Genomic DNA, 22,292 nt, shown 5'->3' on the forward strand with positions numbered 1-22,292 from the left:
TTTCTTCTTTGAACATGCCTGCTCTGCAGTGAATAGATACAGTGGTACCTTGGGTTACAGACGCTTCAGGTTACAGACTCTGCTAACCCAGAAATAGTACCTCAGGTTAAGAGCTTTACCTCAGGATGAGAACAGAAATCGTGTGACGGCAGCAGGAGGCCCCATTAGCTAAAGTGGTATCTCAGGTTAAGAACAGTTTCAGGTTAAGAATGGACTTCTGGAACGAATTAAGTTCTTAACCCGAGGTACCACTGTATGTACTGTGGATTATTTTTCACTTGCAATATCTGTAACGGCCAAACTCTTGGGGTGGCTTTCTGAGTTCTTACTCCAATTAGAACTTCATAGAGCTTAAAAAAATATATATTAGATGGCACTGACTGTTGCTGCTGTTTTTGTACGTTTATCGAGCATTCAACCCAAATTATCTGAACAACATAACAACAGCTGTTAAATGGTTTCCAATATGGATTTGGAGGCCTTAATAGGTCACTAGGAGGAGCTGGAAGTGAAGCATTGAATAATTTTGAGGAATAGTTTCATGAAGATGTATAAATCATGGTGGGTAACCATGCTGTCCAGTGCAGAAGACAATCCTAAGAATCAGCTTTCATTTTTTTTTAAGTTTACAAAACTGAAAGCCTGAAACTAATGTTGTAAAACTCTCCAGCAGTCCCATTTATTTCAGTGAGAGAGTTAAATGTGCTAACCTTCCTAAAATGCTTGATTTTGATTAGATGGGTAAAATACCCGCTTTTCTCTTTTTTTCTCCCAACTCCAATGGAAATTAATTAACAATGCAAAGAAACTGCTTGTGTTATAGTGAAACCTTCCACAGCCTAGTGCCCTCCAGGTGTTTTAGACTACAATTCCCATCAGACCTAGCCACCATGGCCAATGGTCAGGCACAATTTGACTTGTCATCCAAAACACCTGTAAGTTGGAGGAGGCTGTTGTAATGTATAAGTGGTTGTAATCCTTATTGTTCCTGTTTTCCCTTAGGACATTCTCAGAACTTCGCATTTCTAGGGCTTCACTGGCTGATGCTGGAGAATATACATGCAAAGCAAGCAACAGGCTTGGGAATGACAGCACGAGAGCTCGGGTAACAATTACAGACACCAATGGTAAGACACCAGTGCTTTTTATTTTATCTGGAAGTGCTTTCAGAAGTAGGCTTTCTTGCAAAACGTGGGGGGAAGATCACATGGAGGAGCCTAACTGAGATAAAAAAAAACGCTGAAATGAAAAATACTTGTTTGCTGAATGTAGGTAGTAAAAAGCACCTAATGTAGGTACAAATAAATTCCAAATGGTATGGTATTATTCAAAATACGAGTAATGTAACCGAGTGCTGTCTGCATTAGTTTATTTATTAATAACTTGAAGCAACTTGGAACTCTGAAAACCTAACTTAAATGTATATTTAGCACTCATGAAAAATACACTTTTTAAAACTGGGTATTTGACCGTATCTGTTATATTCTGCAGATAAGTGTGTGCATGTTTCTTAAGTGTGGAATCAGTCTGTCAGGGTTGGCATTTAGAATCTAGGCCATCTTCTCATGCTGTACTTGTCTTCAACCTAGCTGCTAAAATGCCTACCCCCTTTTCTCGGTGTCTCTCTGGTTTCTGGGCAGGTAACAAAATTGACAAATATATCTCTAAGCATGTGGGTGCTTGGTCAGTTACTGTCCTCATTAGGTGAATTGTTGCAATACAAGTTATATGAGGGATAAAGGGAATTGTTAAATGCATTACCTTTTCTTGAGGAATGTAATTTAGATTTGTGATTGTGAAGAGCAGAAAATAGGCCAAAAATAGGTCTTTCTGAACTAAGAAACATGTATGTTTAAACCTTTGTTCTGCTTTACTTATCTCAGCAGATACTAAAGGTTCTGTTTACTCCATCAATATGCATAATCTTTATACCAGTACTTCTGGTTATGAGCCTCTTGGCATATATACACAAGTTGCCATATTGTTTCTTTAAGTGGACTAACTCAGACGTACTGACAGCAGCAATATGTCTGTATTTAAACACACCAGAACACAATGGAACTTTGGGCTCATTAAACTTCGTAAAACCTGAAAGAATTTAACTCTTTTGAAATGCTCCTTTTTAAAATGTAGTTTAGAAGGGAAAGCCACATAGTAGACTCTTTGGTCATTACTGTAATTCTACATGCTTTTTTAGTGTATAGCTTATGAGTTCATGCTTGATACAAAGCTTATAGTTATGGTCGCAGGTCCATTGAAGTAGCTGAAATTTAATAGCAAGTGGTGCTAATGTGTTCTATAATTTGCATAAACTAAAGCTCTGGACTAAACAACTGAAACTTTAATATTTTTATTTCATTACTACAGTGGGACCTCGGTTCCCGAACACCACTGTTGCCATACATTTAGGTTCTCGAACGCCAAAAACCCAGAAGTAAATGCTTCTGTTTTTGAACGTTTTTTGGAACCCAAATGTGTGACATGGCTTCCGCTGGGTGCAAGAAGCTCTTGCAACCAATGGGAAACCGTGTCTCGGTTTTTGAACGTTTTGGAAGCTGAACAGGCTTCCGGAATGGGTTTCGTTCGAGAACCACTATATTACCTTTCCCAGAATTTGCTTACGCCACCAAATACATTGTTCTTCCATATACTGGACCACATGCAGGTAGATTACATATTATGCAGGATTATGTCGCTGGCCGTTGCATGTATAAGCGAAAAAAGCCAGACTGACCTAGGGAAGAGCCCTGTGCTACCATCCCAACCTGTTTGAACCCAGTACTGAGCAGGCTTTACTTCCTCCCATGCAAAGCAGGTAGCTTTTGTAACCTCATTGCTTACTGGGCTTTGGGAAGGTCTTGTGAGATATCAGGTGGCCTTTCCAGGCGAGTTTTCCGCCCCCTCGCCCCTTTTTAATTTAATTAAATTTTGGCAATCCGCATGAAGTTGCAAATGGCGTAAGTGAAATTGGCATAAGATGCGATCTACCTGTATACACATTTTGATTATTAGCAGCAACCCTTCCCCAACCTCCTTCAAATCTTTAAACCAATTCATACATTACCATAAGGAAGAACGAAGCCTGGCGTCATTACCTTGTCTATATTATTGAATATTGTCAAAGCTGCTAGGCAGTCAGATATGCAGGTGGCTTGGGCATCAGTGTGGTAGCATATTAATTGATTCCTCGTTTTTTTCCTACTCAAATTACAATATTTTCAAGGATGAAGGTATTGAGGAGTTTCTCCTGGAGTTCTTGTTCAACTTGCTCACTGTTGCTTTCATTTCTCAAATATTAATAAGGTAGATTCCATGCAGACCATAAATGCATTAAAGTGTTGATCTGTATACATGTAATCCAGATGAACTATAAAAAGATACCTAAAAATAAATAAAGTAACAATATTCATGGTACTTTAGACTGTCACTACATTAATTATTGTGCTGGATTACTGTTGTATAAATATTGGAATGATGGGTTGAGCAGATTTTTATTTTTCTTTGTAAACTTACATAGTTCCCATGCATAAAGGAGTTGTTTGCTCATAAATCTGCACCGTTTCACACTTGGAATAGATTTACCAGTTCCGAGCAATATCCCAGAGAGTCAGGACTAAGCCAGACATGCTAGGCTGAAGTAATGACTCAGATAAATGGACACATGCCTGAGCATAAGGTTATTCCCATACTGTGTTCCAGCCAAAGAAATGGGGAAAGAATCGTAGAATATGTGGGGGATCTCGTTCAGAAACCTAAAAGGTACATCAAAAAATTCCACCAGAATACACACATCATTTGTTACAGTTGCATTTTTGTAGCAGTGAGGGCCTTGAAGATACTATAGCTAAATAAAATTGGCATAATTACTAAGGAATGCAAACTAACCAAGATGACAAGTTTTTGATCGTGTAAAGAAAATACTTTGTACAATACATTTTTCCAATAAAAGGTTCTGACTTTCCATAACTGCTTGCTGGTACAACCATAGCAACCATCTTTCACGTTAATAACAATAATACTTGGCACTTGCTGTTTCAGACTCTTTTGAGGAAACAGGCTAAAATTTGTTTTTGTGTACGAGAGAAGGACTTGGATATGATAAGATTAAAACTGAGCCAGATTTATCAGTGGACACCGGGAACATGGTGGTAAAACAATTATTTGTAGTGATTATTACTGGATTTATATTATGACAATAATAAAGAGTACTGCATTGGGTAGGGCTAGGCTATCTAAAGACATGCCCACTGGTCTCTTGCAATTGTGGAGCTTATCATACTGCCCTGAATTCCGACATTACTTTTGCAGACTCTGTACAGTGTATGCTAGGGACACGGGTGGCACTGTGGTCTAAGCCACTGAGACTCTTGGGCTTGCCGATCAGGTCGGCGATTCGAATCCCAGTGACAGAGTGAGCTCCTATTGCTCTGTCCCAGCTCCTACCAACCTAGCAGTTCGAAAGCAAGTAGATAAATAGGTACTGCTGTGGCGGGAAGATAAATGGCATTTCGGTGCGCTTTGGTTTCCATCATGGTGTCCCGTTGCACCAGAAGCGGTTTAGGTATGCTGACCACATGACCCGGAAAGCTGTCTGTGGACAAACGCCGGCTCCCTCGGCCTGAAAGCGAGATGAGCACCGCAACCCCATAGTTGCCTTTAACTGGACTTAACAGTCCAGGGGTCCTTTACCTTTGCCTTTTTTACAGTATATGCTATTATTTTCACTCAACATCTAATTGGAGAACTGGTGAAATTGTACACAATTTGAGAGGACTGTTTCAAGACAATTGGTCAGGGGGGGAGCAAGTAGAAGATCAGAACGATAACTGTGTTCACAACAATTGGAAGGTTGGTGTGCACATGGAGAGAATAGTAACAGAGGTCTACAAAGGCCCCTGTTGTAGTTGTCAGTTGATTTTGACAATTACAGACCCCTTGTTGCTCAGCCTTGTTCACTCTGAAAAATCTCCGAATAACTGTGGAACATTCTACTCTCTCTTGAATGGAAAAGAGAGTTGTTTCAAGATAGCTCTGTATTGCTCTGTGATTTTGCCTGTCAAAAGTTAACACTCCCGGTTATCCGTTGGGAATGCCTTGTATTGTTTTTCTGAAGGGGGCTATCTCATCTCAAGAAAGTGGTATTAATCTCCATTAATCTAAAAGAAAGCGATGTACAATTCGGTGAATGTACCGTTGCTGCCCATTAATCTGGTTTGCACAGCACACTTGCTCCAATCCACAGCTTTGCATGAAGGATCCTGCGGGGGGAGGAAGGGATTGTGGTCATTAATTACTATTATCATTACCCTGCCCTCCCTGGCCAAGACCGGGCTCAGGGCGGCTAACACTAAATATATAATACATTAAAAACTCAAAATCAAACGATTAGTTTAAAATACAATTCGAATCATATTGAAAATCAAAATACTGACCAATATAGGAAAATACACTTTTTTTTTGTATATGGGGCAGATGATGCCTGACATTGTCTCTTCATTTTTTTCTTTCACCACCATCTTGTTCTTTAGATTTTAAGGGTTGAGGATCTGCATGAAGGCAAGCTCTGTTTGGGGTTTCCTTCCCAACAGGGGCATGTGAATGTTCTAGAGGCTGCCTTTTCCATCTATATTTGAAAGATTTCCCCCCTTAATAAGGCTGCTGTTCATTCTGTTTTTATCACAGGTTATTTCTCCTTTTTTCTGCTAGCTGTTGTGATGCTGGCAGTCTCGTCTACCCTTCAGCTTATTGTCCTCCCAGGAATATTATTTCCACTTAGCCAGGTATTTCCTGATAAGGTTGCCTTACTAGCAGGTATTTGGATATCTCACCTAGGTCACCTTCAAATAAATAATATTTTGAAACCAATTAATAGAATCAGGGGGGGAAACTAAAGGTCATATACATATTTAGCTTTTTAATGCTAATAGGTTCTCTGTTCTTAAAAACTACAATAAAGAGTGTTATTTTGCCATGTTTCAAAATGCAGCCCTCCTTAGGAGAGAGTAATTGAGGTCAGGAAAGATATGTGAAGTTCTCCAAGAGGGTGATATAAATAGCAAACACTGAGGCTTAGGTACATTTATGATAATTGCTTTTCGCCAACTAATTTGTCACTTTTTCCTCTACAAAGAGTCTTGCTACACCTTTATTGTGTGGGCTTTGTCACACTGTAAGTATCTTATGAAACTCTAATGAAGGGCACTGATAACATCTCTTATAAATTAAGGAGAACATTTTAAGGTATGTGTGCCAAACGTAATAAATTTGAATCTATATTTAGACTTGTATGGAAAGGGCTAGCAGCCTCATACCCAGCAATGCTTGAAAATTCCAAGAAGCCAACAAATCAAGGAGTAGTTAAAATCAGTGCAGTTGTATAAGGTTCAGTCCTCTAGTTTGATTAAAATTGTCGTCCACTTGTATCCTAACATAGGCAAAGGCCTCCTTGCCCTAAGGACCATGATGCAAAGTCTGCTGACCCTATATTGAAAGTGTCCCAATGCATGCTGAGCAGCAAAATACATAGTAGTGTTTAGCATCGGTTGTGTTGAACCTGGGAGGTAAAGGACACTGTGTTCCGTGCGCCAGAAGCAGTTTAGTCATTTTGGCCACAAGACCTGGAAAAGCTGTTTGCGGAAAAACGCTGGCTCCCTTGGCCTGAAAGCGGAGATGGTGTGCCGCAGCCCATAATCCGATTTGACTGGACATAACCATCCAGGGGCCCTTTAAAGGTAAAGGTAAAGGTAACCCTGACCATTAGGTCCAGTCGCGGACGACTCTCGGGTTGCGGCACTCATCTCGCTCTATAGGCCAAGGGAGCCGGCGTTTGTCTGCAGACAGCTTCTGGGTCATGTGGCCAGCATGACTAAGCCGCTTCTGGCAAACCAGAGCAGTGCACAGAAACGCCGTTTTCCTTCCCGCCGGAGCGGTACCTATTTATCTACTTGCACTTTGACGTGCTTTCGAACTGCTAGGTTGGCAGGAGCAGGGACCGAGCAACAGGAGCTCACCCCGTCGTGGGGATTCGAACCGCCGACCTTCTGATCGGCAAGCCCAAGAGGCTCAGTGGTTTAGACCTTTACCTAAACATGGGACCTTTTTGCAAGCGAAACACAGTGCTCTACCACTGAGCTACAGCTTTATCTCTTGTCTTGAATAAGATAATTACTGGATTGGTTACCTACTGTATTTAAGCTTCAAGAGCTTAAAGCTAGAATAATATTGATAGTTCTAGTATGCCACGCCTGCCTATAAAATGAACTGGTCCTTGCCCCTCAGAAAAGTTTGAAATGTGGCTTGTAAATAAGTTTAAATTATTAAACAGCTGTTAACAGGAAGTTGACCAAAGATCATTCATCCTCCTCCATGGATTAGGGTTTTAAGGGGGAAAAAACAGATTATTTGAGGACTTGAGCAGAGGACTTGTTCCGATTCCAGGAGTCATGCCTGCTGAGTTTCCTGTGGGAGCAAGGAACTCCTCTCCATCAGCTAGCCAAATCTATGTGCTTGAACAATTGATTGTATTCTAGGGTGGCTGAACTTTTCTGAGGATTTCTTAGGCTACAGATACCATCTTTAATCTGTTTTCTCATTTTCTTCTAAATGTATGCTTATTCCTTCTGCTCACCTGTAGAAGGGGAAGATGCATGGGTGAACATTTCTCATTTCCAGGGAATTTTGTGGTGCTTCAATCAAAGATTGAATTGTGAATTGGCTCCCTTAGAAGAAATGCTTTGCTGTTGTGAACATAGATGAAGGAAGACAATGGTTCTGTGTATTTCTTGAAGGCTGGCAAATATTTAGAAGGCAATTGTAGCTCTTCCAGAAATCTTGTTGCCATCTGCCTTTGGCAAGCACTGGAGCAAGTATTGCACTCCTTCAAGTAACTTCTTCCTGTTTTCTGTTTATCCCATTCCTGTTTTCTTCTAATGGAGCCAAGAACTAGCTTTTCCTAGAACAGTGATTTTACACCAGCTGTAACATAAATGTGGTAATGATAGAGTTTAGTAGTTACTGTCTCAGGGTCTATGTGACTGAACTTCATGTGACTATCAAATTAAATACTTGGTGTATATTATTAGCTCACTAATATTTAAGTTGGTTCTATAAGCTTGGCCTTTATTTGGCTGAATGATACATTTGTTTCCTGTAAGAAATGCGCTTCCTTAAAAAAAACCCTGGACTTTTTGTTAGTAAAGTGATGGGGAAATGCACTGAAAAATGTGGGATGAACAAATGATTAATTCGAAGACACTACACAAGCAAATCACGAAGAATGCTCATTGTTGCATTACTTTCCTGAAAACAAATAAGAACAGATGTTCAGTAAAGACCGGACACATTCCTCTAACCTCTGCATAAGCATTGTGCAATTAAATCAGGATGAATTTTCAATAAACAGGTAATCTGGAGCCCTCTACAGCATCCCCAAGGATGGAAGAGAGGCTGTATGTTAGTCTTGGAAGCCTTGAACTGTACATTGGAGAGAAGTAATAAAAGTATTTTGTGTGGACACCTAGTGGCTTTGTATGACTGGGAATGAGTACAATTAATAGAGGAACTTCCTTGTATTTTGCATAGCATTCAGTATTTCTAAGAGTCTGGCAGATCTGAAGAATTGGATTGCCATAACTACATCTATCATATTCCATCTGGCATATTCATTCCTTCAAATGTCTGAAATTTCTTCTGCCGGCTCTTACCATTCTAAGCCAGAAAACCCTGATGCATCTTGAAATAAGATTACCCATGTCTTTTCTCATGTTTCATGTTGAACTATAGACACCATTTAGCTCATATAGAGAGGTGAGATACACATGCATTATGGCTTTTCATACTACAAGTTGAAAGTTTACAGTTTAATTGAAAGACTTGTCTATTCAGGTATCCCTAAGAACAACCCTAGCAATCATCTTGGGAGGTGACTAATGGTTATATATAGTTGCTTTGTCAAAGGGTTCATGTGTTACACAAGAGTTAAGTGTCCAGAATTAACTGAAGTATTTTTGTATGTGTGCTCATTGAGATACTACATTAGTTGGAAAAAAATCAATTCTGAAAATAGACACTCAAAACATTTTTTCTTTGGTACCACTTCTGCATGAATAGAATTCTAGGTCTTGGATGGGGGGGGGGTCATCTAGCCCAACCTCTTGCTCAATGCAGATGCAATGACAGCATCCCTAATAGATTGCTACTTATGGATGGCTATCCACCATGTTCAGCTTCAGCAAAGGAGAGTCCACATTCTCTTCATGATTACACTGTCAAACAGCTTTGTACCATTAGAAAATTTATCCAAATATCAGCTTTCCTGCAATTTCTACCTAGAAGGTCTAGTCCTGCTCCTAGTCTTGTCCTCTGGAGCAACAAAGAACAAGTCTGTTGCATCTTCTGTGTGACAGGCCTTCAGATATTTGAAAGCTGTTACCATGTTTCCCCCTCAAATGCCTTTTCTCTCCAGGCTATGCATACCCAACTCTTCCAACTGCTCCTCATAGGTTTCAGGTCATTGGCATCCTTGTCCCCCTTCTCTGGGTGTGCTCCAACTTGTCAATGCCCTCTTTAAAATTTGGTGCCCAAACCTCAACCCAGTACTCCAGATGTGGCTTGACCAACGCAGAATAGGGTGAAACTCTTGCTACTTTGTACAGTTCTATTTACACAGCTTAAAACTGCATTAGGTTTTTTTTAGTAGTCATATTGCAGTGCTGGCTCAGCTTCAGCTTGTGGTCATCTAAGATACCTAGATGCTTTTTGCATGACCAGAGGAGAAATGACCGGGAAGAGCGCAGAGAGAAGAAACGCTGTAGTGCATCTGCACCAGTGAAACCAGATGCCTTCATCTGCCCCGGTGGCAATAAAACATGTCTTTCCCATACTGGTCTGTAGAGCCAGAGCAGGTGCTGTAATTCTCCAATGGTTTGACTTTACCCTGGATGGTACACTTTTCCATTGTCTCTCGAGATCAATGGATGCCCACAATAAACACTTCTGTGAAACCAGGTCTCCCATATCTTATACTTGTGCCTTGTTCTCCCCCCTCCCTTTTTTTGTACAAGACATTTGCGCACATCTATATCTGTTGAATTTAATCTTATGTGATTCAACTCTGTGTTCCAGATAGAGAACATATCTATCATTTTCCAGGTTCTAATATAATTCCCCATGTTGGAACAGACAGAGGCAAAATAGCAATCGAGTAAAATTAATTCACCAGGACTTGGCTTGCCAAACTCTACACAGCCTTCACTTATGTCAACCCTTTTCAGTTTTGCCATTTAGGATATTTAATTGATATGATACTTGTTCTGATCCATCCACTTATAAGGTGTAATTTTCTTAAGGCAAATGAAGAGTTGCAAGAAACCAAACCTCACTCACTGTCCTAAGAAGAACTAGGTCTTCATTTCTTCCCTGTTTCTCAAAAAAACATTTATATTAGACGTTTTGGGTTATATTAGAATTTGACTTTGCTTTCCCTGCAAGTTTCATCAGGACACAACCTTTTACACATGGCAATGCCCTGGCATGTGTAACTGCTTCTCATTTTTGTTTTGTTTTGCAGAACCCACCAACATGATACCAGTTTTGACAAAAGCATCAAACACATCCTCACGTAAGTCAAGTTGAAATGTTTGCCTCCTTGAAGCAAATTCTACAGGCTCAGCCTTTCTCTACATCTTTACAGTTTACCTTACTGGATCTTCAGCATGTGGGAGAAAAAAGGAATCAATATGATTTCCTGGGTCTATATCTCTGACTTTGTTTAATACAGTAGTGATACCTCAGCTGGAGTTTAGTGCCACCATCATCTTTAAATGTGGTCTTGGGTTGCCCATTGCAACAGCCAGTCCCTTACAGTAGGGCTCTAGAGATCACTGTTTATAACTTGGAACCTGCTAGGTGTTCATCCTTTCTTCTTCCTTAATAATGGCATCTTTCTTATTTGGCCCAGTATGTAGATGCATCTAATTTCTTCTGCTGTTGCATGTGCCTTCTTGTAGCATGGCAGTGCTGAATTTTAGTGCTTTTGGAAGTTGTGAAAAAGCAATCTCAGAATAGGTCTTTTGCTTCTATAGTTAATATCGCATATGCTTCCCTTCTAGGAACATGCATGCTTTATAAAATATTATATTAGTGGAAGCATTTTAGATCTGCCTTCCTTGGGATGATTCTCAGGGTATTTATAATGGGGGGCACATTCAGGTTTTCTATTAACTTTTCTTTATGATGTTACAAGATTGAGTTCCACCTCCCTGATAAGTACCTGTACTTAATGTGCATACTGCATGCAGCTGCTTGTTCTGCTGAATTGTCAATTTCGTAGGACTTCCAGTTTTCTGAGACACCTCTGTTTAACAGAGCCTGGCTATAGAATGAAATGGGAGCATTTCTGAACTAGAGCAAAAGGATTCCTTCGCAACATTAATGTGTATTTTGAAATTGTCTTCAGCCTATTCTTGGCTCGTTTTTAATCGGTCCTATGGTCATTTTCCACACAGTTTCAGAAGCCTAAACAATCCTGATTCCTTTCCTAGTTCTCTTTATTTCAACTAGTCTTCAGAGTCATTTTTTAATTATTTGTCAGCTGGTCTGTATCAGTTCTTGTGTTTTACATTTTAAACTAATTCAAGTTGAGTTACTATTCACTCTAAAACTTCCGCACGTTACACTGGCTAATCTGAAGCTTCTTTAAACTTGCCTCTTGGTTTGGCCTTCCCGTCCTAGCATGGATATTTTTAAAAGAGCTACATGTTACAGACTTTTTGTTTGTAGAACCATCTAAACATAGCATTTGTTTCTTGTGAAACCGAAAGTCCAATTGTCATGAGCCAGGAAGTGTTTTATTTCTTGCACTTTCTGCCAATTTATGTAATAAAACAAAGTGATTCTTTTCAACCCTTGAATTTCTGGGTGGCCTGTTACAAACAGCTGAAAACATTTCCCAAGCTCTACCTATTTTGTGCCAAGGACTATGGAGCTTGCTTATTTATTTAATGGGTTATTCATAGTGTACCTAGGACATCATCAGATTGCTTTCTCTGTTGCTTATATATTGAATTTATATACCACCTTTCATCCTTGGATCTCAGGGCGCTTCACAACATAGAAATACAAAAAACAAACAAACAAACCACATGCTAAATACAAGAACAAACTGATAACAACTCTCCACACACACACACACACACACACACACACACACATTTTTGAAGATATGGAATATCAATCAGCTTTTCAAGATTCTTCCTTTCCAGAGCTGCTTTTCCTTCTTTTGGGTTTTTCTGGGAATGCACTGTGGGCTCCAATAGGAAGGCGGAGCATCTCTATTATCTATCATATTGCCTTCTGTGTATTGCAGAACTTATAGACAAGATTCCAGCATCGACTGAAGGAACAAATACATCTTCTTGTAAGTACATACTAATAGCAATCTTAATGAATTCATTCAATGCGTTCTTTCTGGTTCGGTTAGTACACAATAAATATTCAGGGCTGCAAAAGTTTTCCAAAACAATAAGCAACAATGAGATTTTCTAGAAATAGGTTTGGACTCCAGGTTTCAGAGGGAGAGAGCAACGGAGACCTAAGTGTGCCATTGAGAGGAGGGGTCTTGTCCCCCCTTCTTGGCATGTTTTAGTCTTTCCCCCTGCTTACAGCAGGGATGGGCAGACTTCCATTCTACAAAGATTTGGCAGAAGTGGAATAATATAATTCTTCTAAAGCTACAAAATGGATTGTGGAAGTTAGAATGGTGGATGTGATGACTGCAGGCAAAAGTTGTGCACTAAGAGACATCTCTGAAAGTGTTGCATACAATGTGGAGCGGTGTTTTTCTGACACAGAATCATAGAGTTGTAAGGGGCTCCATGGATTAGGTAGTCCAACCCCCTGCAGTACAGGAATCTTAACTACAGCATCCATGACAGATGGCCATCCAACCTCTGCCTAAAAATTCCTGATGAAAGAGAGTCCATCATCTTTCGAAGGAGTCCGTTCCACTGTCGAACAGGTCTTACCCTCATAGAATTCTTTGTGATGATTAGTTGGAATATCCTTTCTCGTAACTTGAATTCCATGTGACAGCCCTTTAGATATTTGAATATGGCTATCATATCACCTGTTAGTCCCCTCTGATTCAGTCGGGCTAAATGTACTCCTCTTACTCAGGCTAAGCAACTTCTCCAGACTCTTTTATCATCTTGGTTGCCCTCAGCACAACTTGTCAGTATCCTTTTTAAATTGTGGTACCCAGAATTGGACACAGTACTCCAGGCGTGGTCTGACCAAGGCAGAATAGAGTGGTACTCTTCCCTTGATGTGGACACTACTGTATATGTCTGTTGATGCAGCGCTAGCTTTATTTGCTGCTACATCAAGCTGTTGACTCATGTTAAGCTTGTGGTCTACCAAGACCCCTAGGTCCTTTTCACATGTACTACTGGCAGTCCAGCTGTATTTGTACAGCTGGTGCTTCCTGCCTATGTGTAGAACCTGACATTTGTTCCTACTGAAATTCATTTTGTTAGTGTGGGCCCAGTTCTCCAATCTGTTAATGTTACCTTGAATTCTGATTCTGTATTCTGCGGCATTAGCTACACCTCCTGGTATGATGTCATCTGCAAATTTGATAAGCATCCTCTCAATTCCTTAATCCGGGTCATTTTTAAAGATGTTGAACAACAACAGGTCCCGGATAGAACCTTTTTCCAGGATGATGAGGAACCTTTAGTGAGCACTCTTGGGGTTTGGTCAGTCAAGTTAGTGCACAAGGATGCTACATATTGGAGGAAAGGTTGTGATGCAGCACGTTCAGTATAAACACCACCATTTTATTTTAGCAGAAGTAAGAGTATAAGTTCCTTATCTCAGATTCCGGTAGTCCTGCCTTGTAGGGGCAGGTGGTGTATTGTATTGTATTGTATTGTATTGTATTGTATTGTATTGTATTGTATTGTATTGTATTGTATTGTATTGTATTGTATTGTATTGCAGGCATTCTATCACGGGATGAGGATGTTCTGTTGTGCTTGGGGGTGTGATTTTGGTATGCTCAACTCACATGGAGGGTGTGACGATAAAAAAGTGGGAAAACCATCCATGGACCCTGAACTCCTTGGAGTAAGAGTGAGATTGACATGTCAGAAATGTGTAATATATTCCACCTGCTGGCATGGATGGTAGCTGTTTTCAAGCAACGCTTCAGAGGGCCATCTTTGCCCACTGAGGCTACTCTAATAGCCCATCGGCATGACAACTTTAAACAGCACTTGACTGATCCAGTGTGATCTTGGGAGCCTGGAGTTCATCTCTGCTTCCCAGCACTAATTACTTAATTATTCCTCTTTTAACGATAGCCCAGACCTAGTGCTCTATATGAGATAGACCATTGGACTGATCCATTATGACAGCTCCCGTGTTCTGTAAAGCCTACCGTGCAAAACTGCAGATGAACTATATATAACTGACCTTAATTCACACTGGTAACTACAGCAGAAGTGAAATATCTAATTTTTCCAAAGCATTTTGACCTTGCTATGAGGAGAATTGAGGGAAATATGTCTTAAAGTTAGTATTAAGATTTCACTTGCATATTATACTAGCTATTGGATTGTTTCCTGGTTTTAACTGGGTCGCACAATATTTATTTTTAGGTGCATATAGTAAATAAGTCTCTACCAACAGCAATAAGGAAGTTAGCATTTTCAAAGGTATCCAACGCCGTTTTGAGGTTCAAGCTAAATTTCATCCTTCTGTGCTAATGTAAGATAAAAATACGTTGGGGTCCACATTTTAAAACTGATGAGCTCAACATTTGCATTTGTGTGCCATACTGCAAAGATGTTATTTTTTAAAAAAATGTCCAAAAAACAGGGGGAAATGGAATTGGCCTCTTAAGAAACTAATTTTCGCATTCTAAACACAACTATCTGAAAATGCCTAATGGATTTCAGCTTGTCTCTTCCCCTCCCACCAAAGTAAGCATGGCTGAGAGCAGAAAGACTATTCTTAAAGTTTCACAAGAACATTGCATGCTGATTGGTATTTCACAGTTACGTACAACTTGTAACAGCCACCATGAGAACAAAGTAACTTCCTTTCCCTTCTATGACAATATGGGAGCTTATTTTAGAAAATTACATATTAATAACACCTTTGCACCAAATGTTACAAAATTACCATAAGACCATTAGGGGGGGGAAATAAGAGGCAAGCTTCTATATGACACTTTTAAAGAAACTTTACCAAAAACAAAGAACCATGGCTATTTAAGTCTTCTTGCAAAACATGTTTAAGTAGCTAATTTTCCATAGTTCTTTTTAAAAATATTTTTATGGAATTGCTTTGGGCTTTGGAAAACATATTTAAAATCCATAATTATCTAATTTTGCAGAAAGGTGTTTATTTGATGCAGTATCACTCCAGTGCTTTAATTGAAGTTAATTTATTATTAAATATTTATTTATACTCTGCCTTTCCCCCCCTAATAAGACTCAAGGCAGTTTACAGATGAAAATAAAAACTGCTTAAAAACATAGAAAAAGTAATCCTTAAAAACAATTATGCATAGAGAGAATTAAAACTATATACATATATAAAATATATTAAAACTATATCAATAATTGCAATAAAAAACAGCACAGTCCCAGCCCATTCATTAAAAGCAGTCAGTTTCCCAAAAGCCTGTTGTAACAAAAGTGTCTTCACCTGCCGGTGGAAAGAGAAGAGGGATCCAGTCTGGCTTCTCTAGGAAGAGAGATCCAAAGTCAGGGAACAGCCATTGATAATGCCCTCTTTCCACATCCCTATCAAGCACCTGTGAAGGTGGCAGGACGGAGATAAAAGCTTCCCCTGAAGATCTCAAACCCAGGCATATTTGTATGAGGGAATACAGTCTTTCAGACTGCTTGGACGATTTTTAGCACCTACCGGTATAATGACAAGGTCTCCTAGCCGTAACCCCTCTGACATGATTTTATAGCTCCTCACAAACATAGATAAGTATGTGACCTGGCGTGTAGCACTCTTTGCAACCGCCACTAGGAAAATTAGAGCAAATTATATAGCCACCAACTTTAAAGGAGATTAATTTATTTGACCCTATCTGCATCAAGCTATAGTCTATCTTTATCACCAAACTCCGAATATACTTGCACATTGTATTAATTAACATTATTTTTTTAATATATTAGTGGCCATGTGGTGATTTTGGCCTATAAATTTTATTGTTTAATGTCTTAACCTGTGTATTAAGGTACTTTTAAAGCTCTGTTCAGAGTAGGTAATGTCTTGATAATATAAATGTTTTGTTTTTTGTATTAACCCAGCATATTTTCTTTTAATTGTTGAATGATTCTGTGTACATTGCGGCAGCCTTTGGCTATGTGCGATAAAACTGACTGACTGACTGCTTGGCCCTAGGCCGTGGAGGTCTTTATAGATCATAACCAGCACTTTGAATTTTGCCTGGAAACAGACCAGTAACCTGGGAGTCATGTGCTTGCTATAACCAGCCCCAGTCAGCAGATTGATTAGGATGGTAACTGACTACTTTTGAATTGTTAGGGAGTCCAAGAGAATGTGAAAATATTCATATATGGTTTTAATTAATTCCACAATAACTACAAATGACTAGATTATTGCTTTTCAATACTGCGATTTGTTTGGAGTGAAGAAAAGTGACAGTACCCATTATGGTGCCACAGGTTCTGTTTTTTGCTGCAGCAAACCAACATGGCTATCCCTCTGAGAAAAGAACCCACTTAAGTACAACGTATATTGCAGAAAATTGAGTAACACAGGGCCTTTTTCCTCCTTGCTTGTTGCAGGATAGAACTTCCCCTGCAAGTGAACAAATAGCTGACGTTCAAAACTTACTGTGTTTTTCATTAAACATAACTTCCGAGCTCTTCCTTAAAAGTCTTTGGATTAGTTAAGCAGTAGATGCAGTTTTTCTTGTGTGTTCAGGGTTGCAGTGACCTGGAACAAATCTCTAGCAATCTCCAGTTCTTTTGCATTTTGCTGGTAAAGGAGAAGTAGTTCTGAAATCCTATACCCTAGGGCCTTGGTGGCTTGATTTCATGAGTTTTAAAGTTAACTAGCTGCTTTTACACCCAAAAGGGAAATGCTGTCATTTTGTGATGTTAAAGGAGGAATTCACGGAAACATACTGCTTCAACATCACAAGAAAATAACTATAAACTGCGCTTTCTAAACACAAGTTGTTTTAAAATCAGACATGTACACAAATAAGTTTAAACTTTTAGTGCAATGGTGGAGTTGAATCCAAGGCCATAATCACGGTAGCCATGTGTGATTGGCTATACAGTGGCACCTTGGTTGTCAAACAGCTTGGTTCCCGAACAAATTGGCTCCTGGACACCACAAACCCGGAAGTGAGTCTTCCGGTTTGTGAACTTTTTTGGAAGCTGAACGTCCAACGTGGCTTCTGCGGCTTCCTATTGAGTGCAGGAAGCTCCCGCAGCCAATCGGAAGCCACACCTTGGTTTTCGAACTGTTCCAGGAGTCAAAGGGACTCCCGGAAATGATTAAGTTTGACAACCAAGGTACCACTGTACTCCCAATGGAAGGTGAGTGCATTTAACTTGGGCAGCAGCCCTACACATGCCATAGCAAATTTTGTAAGTTGGTGTTTCTAATATGCAGAATCGTGTAGAGTTTTCAAGTTTTATTGGACACACTTTAGTAGCTCTCAGCATTGGGATATGAACAATGAGAGTGTCCCGCCTTCTGTTCAAGCAAGTGTTGATGCACCCCTAACCAAATGCCTATGGAAAGGACAAGCAGGACAAAAGTCCTGCAAAAGCACCCTGCCCACTTGCAATTCCCAGCAATTGATATTCAGAGGCATACTGTCCCCAGTAGTGGAGCTATAACATAGCTTGTCTTGAGCAAGACACTATATCTAGCAGACTAATGTACTATTTCACAGAGTTTTGAAGATTAAACATTCAGTATGGGTAACTTTGTACTGTACTTGGAAAGTGTTGCAGGAATCATTGAGTAGTGAGTTTATTTTTCTAGGGACACCATTCCTGAATCTCTGGAAAAGAACTAAAACAAATAGCCTTCTAATTGTCAAAATACAAAAATGCTTATCAGATCTGTATATATTGAAGCTGGTGCATGTTACATGTGGCCTTCTGTGGAACAGCAGTGTACTGAAACAGGTTGGACTATTTGCCTTCAGCCCAAACCTATTTTGGTACAAAAAATAGATAGTATGGGTTTTTCCATTACTACCTCTATCAGCACTTTGTTCCTTCTTTGACATAAAAAATATGGGTTCAAAACCTAAACAAATATTCACCTAACTTGTACATAATTGGATAGTGTGCTGAAGGACAAGAATATACATACCAAATATCAGTATAGATACCTTGTAGACACAGAGTCAGGAATAGGTCCTTCATATATTCAAGTTCAAATAATAGTTTATTTTAGGGTTCAGAAATGCTACTCTTATCCAACTTTTTATATTTCTTTGAGCATATACTTTACTGTCCGTGTTTATAGCCACTGAGCTTTCGGTAAGGAATCAGTCAAGTGCATATTGTTTGGTTAAGACTCCTTGATATTTATCTGGTTTATCTACATCTCAAAACATATTAAGACTTGCCTGTTTAAATATAATTTAGACAAATAGACCATTTGCAGCTGAAATTAGCCATTAAGGAAAATTCATTGCTTTGTACTTTTCAGAGATTCTGTTTGAAATATTTACTATTATATTAAAAAGAGAGAAACATGGAGGGAGAAGATAAATTTTCTCAAAAGCTAAAGGGGCCACATGTTGATTCAAAGCCTGCAGTTAAAAGCCTACTCAGCATCTCTTAAAGAGGTTGAAGCCTATGAGGATGTAATTAGCACCTGGAGTCCTTCCCTCTCCCCTCCTTGCCAATGTCAGAGGCAGTTCTGACTGCTTTGGCAATGGGACAAAGAGTCACTCTCCCCTGGAAGCATCTCCAACCATGACCAGACACAGAGGCACAACAGGTAACAACATCGGAGCCATTGCAGAGCTACGGTAGTTGAAGGGCACTGAATATCACCCATATGGAATTCCTGTGTACAGTTGTACCTCAGGTTATAGACGCTTCAGGTTACAGACTCCACTAACCCAGAAATAGTACCTCAGAACTTTGCTTCAGGATGAGAACAGAAATCGTGCGGTGGCAGCACAGCGGCAGTGGGAGGCCCCATTAGCTAAAGTGGTCCCTCAGGTTAAGAACAGTTTCAGGTTAAGAACGGACCTCCAGAACGAATTAAGTCCTTAAGCCGAGGTACCACTGTAGATCCCAGTGCCTGTGGTGTCTTCCTAGTTCTGGAATCCAATAAGTCTGCAGTGGAAACACAATAAATTGCTTAATGTGCAACTTTTAAAGGTAAAGGTAAAGGGACCCCTGACCATTAGGTCCAGTCGTGACCGACTCTAGGGAGCCAGCGTACAACTTCTGGCTCATGTGACCAGCATGACTAAGCCGCTTCTGGCGAACCAGAGCAGTGCATGGAAACACCATTTATCTTCCCGCTGGATTGGTACCTATTTATCTCCTTGCACTTTGACTTGCTTTTGAACTGCTATGTTGGCAGAAGCTGGGACCAAGCAATGGGAGCTCACCCCGTTGCGGGGATTCGAACCGCCGACCCAGAAGCTTTACGCCGGCTCCCTTGGCCAATAAAGCGAGATGAGCGCCGCAACCCCAGAGTTGGCCATGACTAAACCTAATGGTCAGGGGTCACTTTACCTTTACCTTTAATCCCAAGGCAGGTATTTTCTGTGTATGAAATGCTTAACATTTATACCACTTTTCAATTGATCAGAGTTCTTCACACGCATTATCTCAGTAGTTCTAGACATGAAAGATAGGCCATTATTATTCCCATATTGCAGGATGAGCCAAGTCTTGCCCAAGGCCGCAGTAAGTTTGTGACTGAGATGAGATTTGAACCAGGGCTTCCTAACTTGCAACTCTTTTATTTGCTACACGGCATGCTTTTTGAGTTTGAGAAATTCCTTTTTTGTGCTTTCCCATCCAATTTGACTGGCCTAGTATGTCAACAGAGCTGGCCTTGCGCCCCTTGTCCCTTAAAATCAATATGTCTCCTATCACTGAGAACTTTATCATACATAATGTGATAGCAAATATGTGCTCAGGAGGGAGCTGCAACTAATACTTGATTCTTGACAAATTTATTTCTGTGACATCTGTGGTTATAAATCAGTTTGGCACATTCACACTTTGTAGTTTTATGTATGCACACAAAGCATATTGCATTAATACCTTAAAAAGATAATGTGTGAAGCAGCTTTAACTCAGCTTGAACTTTTATTTAACTATTTAGAAGGGTATCTTGTTCATTCCGAATGTTCGGGATGGGCAATAGACGTTGAAAAAAGGAAATCACCTGCCCCTCCACAAATACCATAAAAATGTGATCTAGTTCAAAATTTCCCTATGCTTTGCTGATATAAACTAGATTGCTAAAGTCAATAGGCCTTACAACTCTTCTGAGGCATCTTTGTTCACAGGGATACTTGGGCACTGTTTGGGTTTTGTGAAAATATGTGGCTTTTGTTTTCAAGTTCAGAAGATGCACTTAGCAACATGTCATTGTTATATTTAGTAACACCTACTGAAAGGTCTGTGTGGGAAGAACAGAGCAGCTAAGGAAAAAAGGCCTTGGGTAGAAAAACCTGACAATTGGGAGCAATTTGTACATGCCGTCACCTCAGAGCTTTCATTTTTTAATTCCATAGAATAGATAAAGGACTTCATGCTGGCATAATAGCTGTGGTCCGGGTTATTCAGTTTCGTTGGATAGTCTTATATGCACTGTCCTTTTGAGATAAAACAATTAAAGCACAGCTAGTTGTATGGTCTCTCCAATGGAGGTCCAAGTGATAAAAGGACAATGATAAGTGTGAACAATATTGGAGCTGAAAGAAGCTGATGCTGCAGTCACAGAGGTCTAAGTAAAAGCATATATAATGATGAAATATAACTGGTAGAATTGAAAAGGTATTAAGGAATGATCACTATCAGCTATTTTCTGCGTGTGAAAAATAGATATCTGGGATTGGCAGCTGAGACTGCTGGTTGGCAATAGGAATTGTTCAAGAATTTTCAATCTGCTTTGGGGGGGCATTATGGGATTGTGATCCTAGATATATATTTTTAATATAAAGAAACAACTTGTACACATTATAGATGTTTATTTATGCAGTGCTACATACTTTATTTATTTACTTATTTATACATTGGATTTTACAGTAATGGTAGATGGTAGAGTTGGAGGAGGAAATTCACTGGAGGGGTGTAGTTGGAAATACAGTGGTACTTCGTGTTACATACGCTTCAGGTTACATACACTTCAGGTTACAGACTCCGCTAACCCAGAAATATTACCTCAGGTTAAGAACTTTGCTTGAGGATGAGAACAGAAAACGTGCAGCGGCAGCGCAGCGGCAGCAGGAGGCCCCCATTAGCTAAAGTGGTGCTTCAAGTTGAGAACAGTTTCAGGTTAAGAATGGACCTCTGGAACGAATTGAGTACGTAACCAGAGGTACCACTGTAAGTGGAGACATTTAAAGATAATAAGCAGCTTGAGTTGTATGTATCATAGCATGATGGAAAACCAGTGCAGGGATTTGAGAAGGATTGTTACTACAATATTTTGAATCTCTTACATTTGCTGTGAAAATGTCCACTCATAAGAGTAGATTTCAGAGTGGTTCTTCTGATTACTTTTAACTGTGGCATGGTCATAGAATTCCAGTTCCTATACAGAAAGTGTTACTAACAAAGTGTGTTTCCATTGGTACTGCATCTACAAACCAAAGTTCTCATCTTTATAATATATTTGAAAAACAGAAAATGGACAATAAGAATGTTTAGAGTCCCTCTCAGTATGGGGCTTCCTCATACAAGCTGCTGCTGATTTCTCTTCCAGCTCTTGGGTCTCAGTATATCACTTTGTACTTAACATGCTCTCATTCAAGTGACTAGTTTGAGTTGGCTTCCAAACTAGATGCAGATTATTTACCTCCTGTGCTTTGCATTTCTAAAATGTTGGAAATTGTGGAACAGATGACAGGTTGCTTTGTTTTTTAAAAACGTAATTTATAGAGCTGGTGCTTGCAAGGTTGTGATTTATGCAAGGCAGGGAAAATTATTCTGTTTTTTTAATGGCAGTAATGTCTGATTTCCCCTCACTTTTATAATACTTTCCCTGCTGTATTTCATCCTTAAGCATAGCTTGCTAGT

At 39.7% G+C, this 22,292-nt stretch overlaps 1 protein-coding gene across 16 annotated transcripts in view; it reads left to right on the top strand.

The window, feature by feature from the left end:
- NRG1 (neuregulin 1) overlaps window positions 1-22,292 on the top strand; it is a 493,798-nt gene that overhangs the window by 361,083 nt on the left and 110,423 nt on the right. For 13 of the 16 annotated variants that reach the window (XM_083481457.1, XM_083481455.1, XM_083481459.1 and 10 more), the window contains 3 exons: window positions 1,003-1,127; window positions 10,568-10,618; window positions 12,365-12,415. In XM_083481457.1, coding sequence (XP_083337583.1) covers window positions 1,003-1,127; window positions 10,568-10,618; window positions 12,365-12,415 — 227 coding nt within the window. The remainder of the gene's footprint in view (window positions 1-1,002; window positions 1,128-10,567; window positions 10,619-12,364; window positions 12,416-22,292) is intronic. The other 3 variants (XM_083481461.1, XM_083481444.1, XM_083481458.1) reach the window with 2 other exon arrangements.

The sequence above is a fragment of the Podarcis liolepis genome (genome assembly GCF_965112155.1).
Source record: "Podarcis liolepis genome assembly, chromosome: 17".
Taxonomy (NCBI): Eukaryota; Metazoa; Chordata; class Lepidosauria; order Squamata; family Lacertidae; genus Podarcis; species Podarcis liolepis.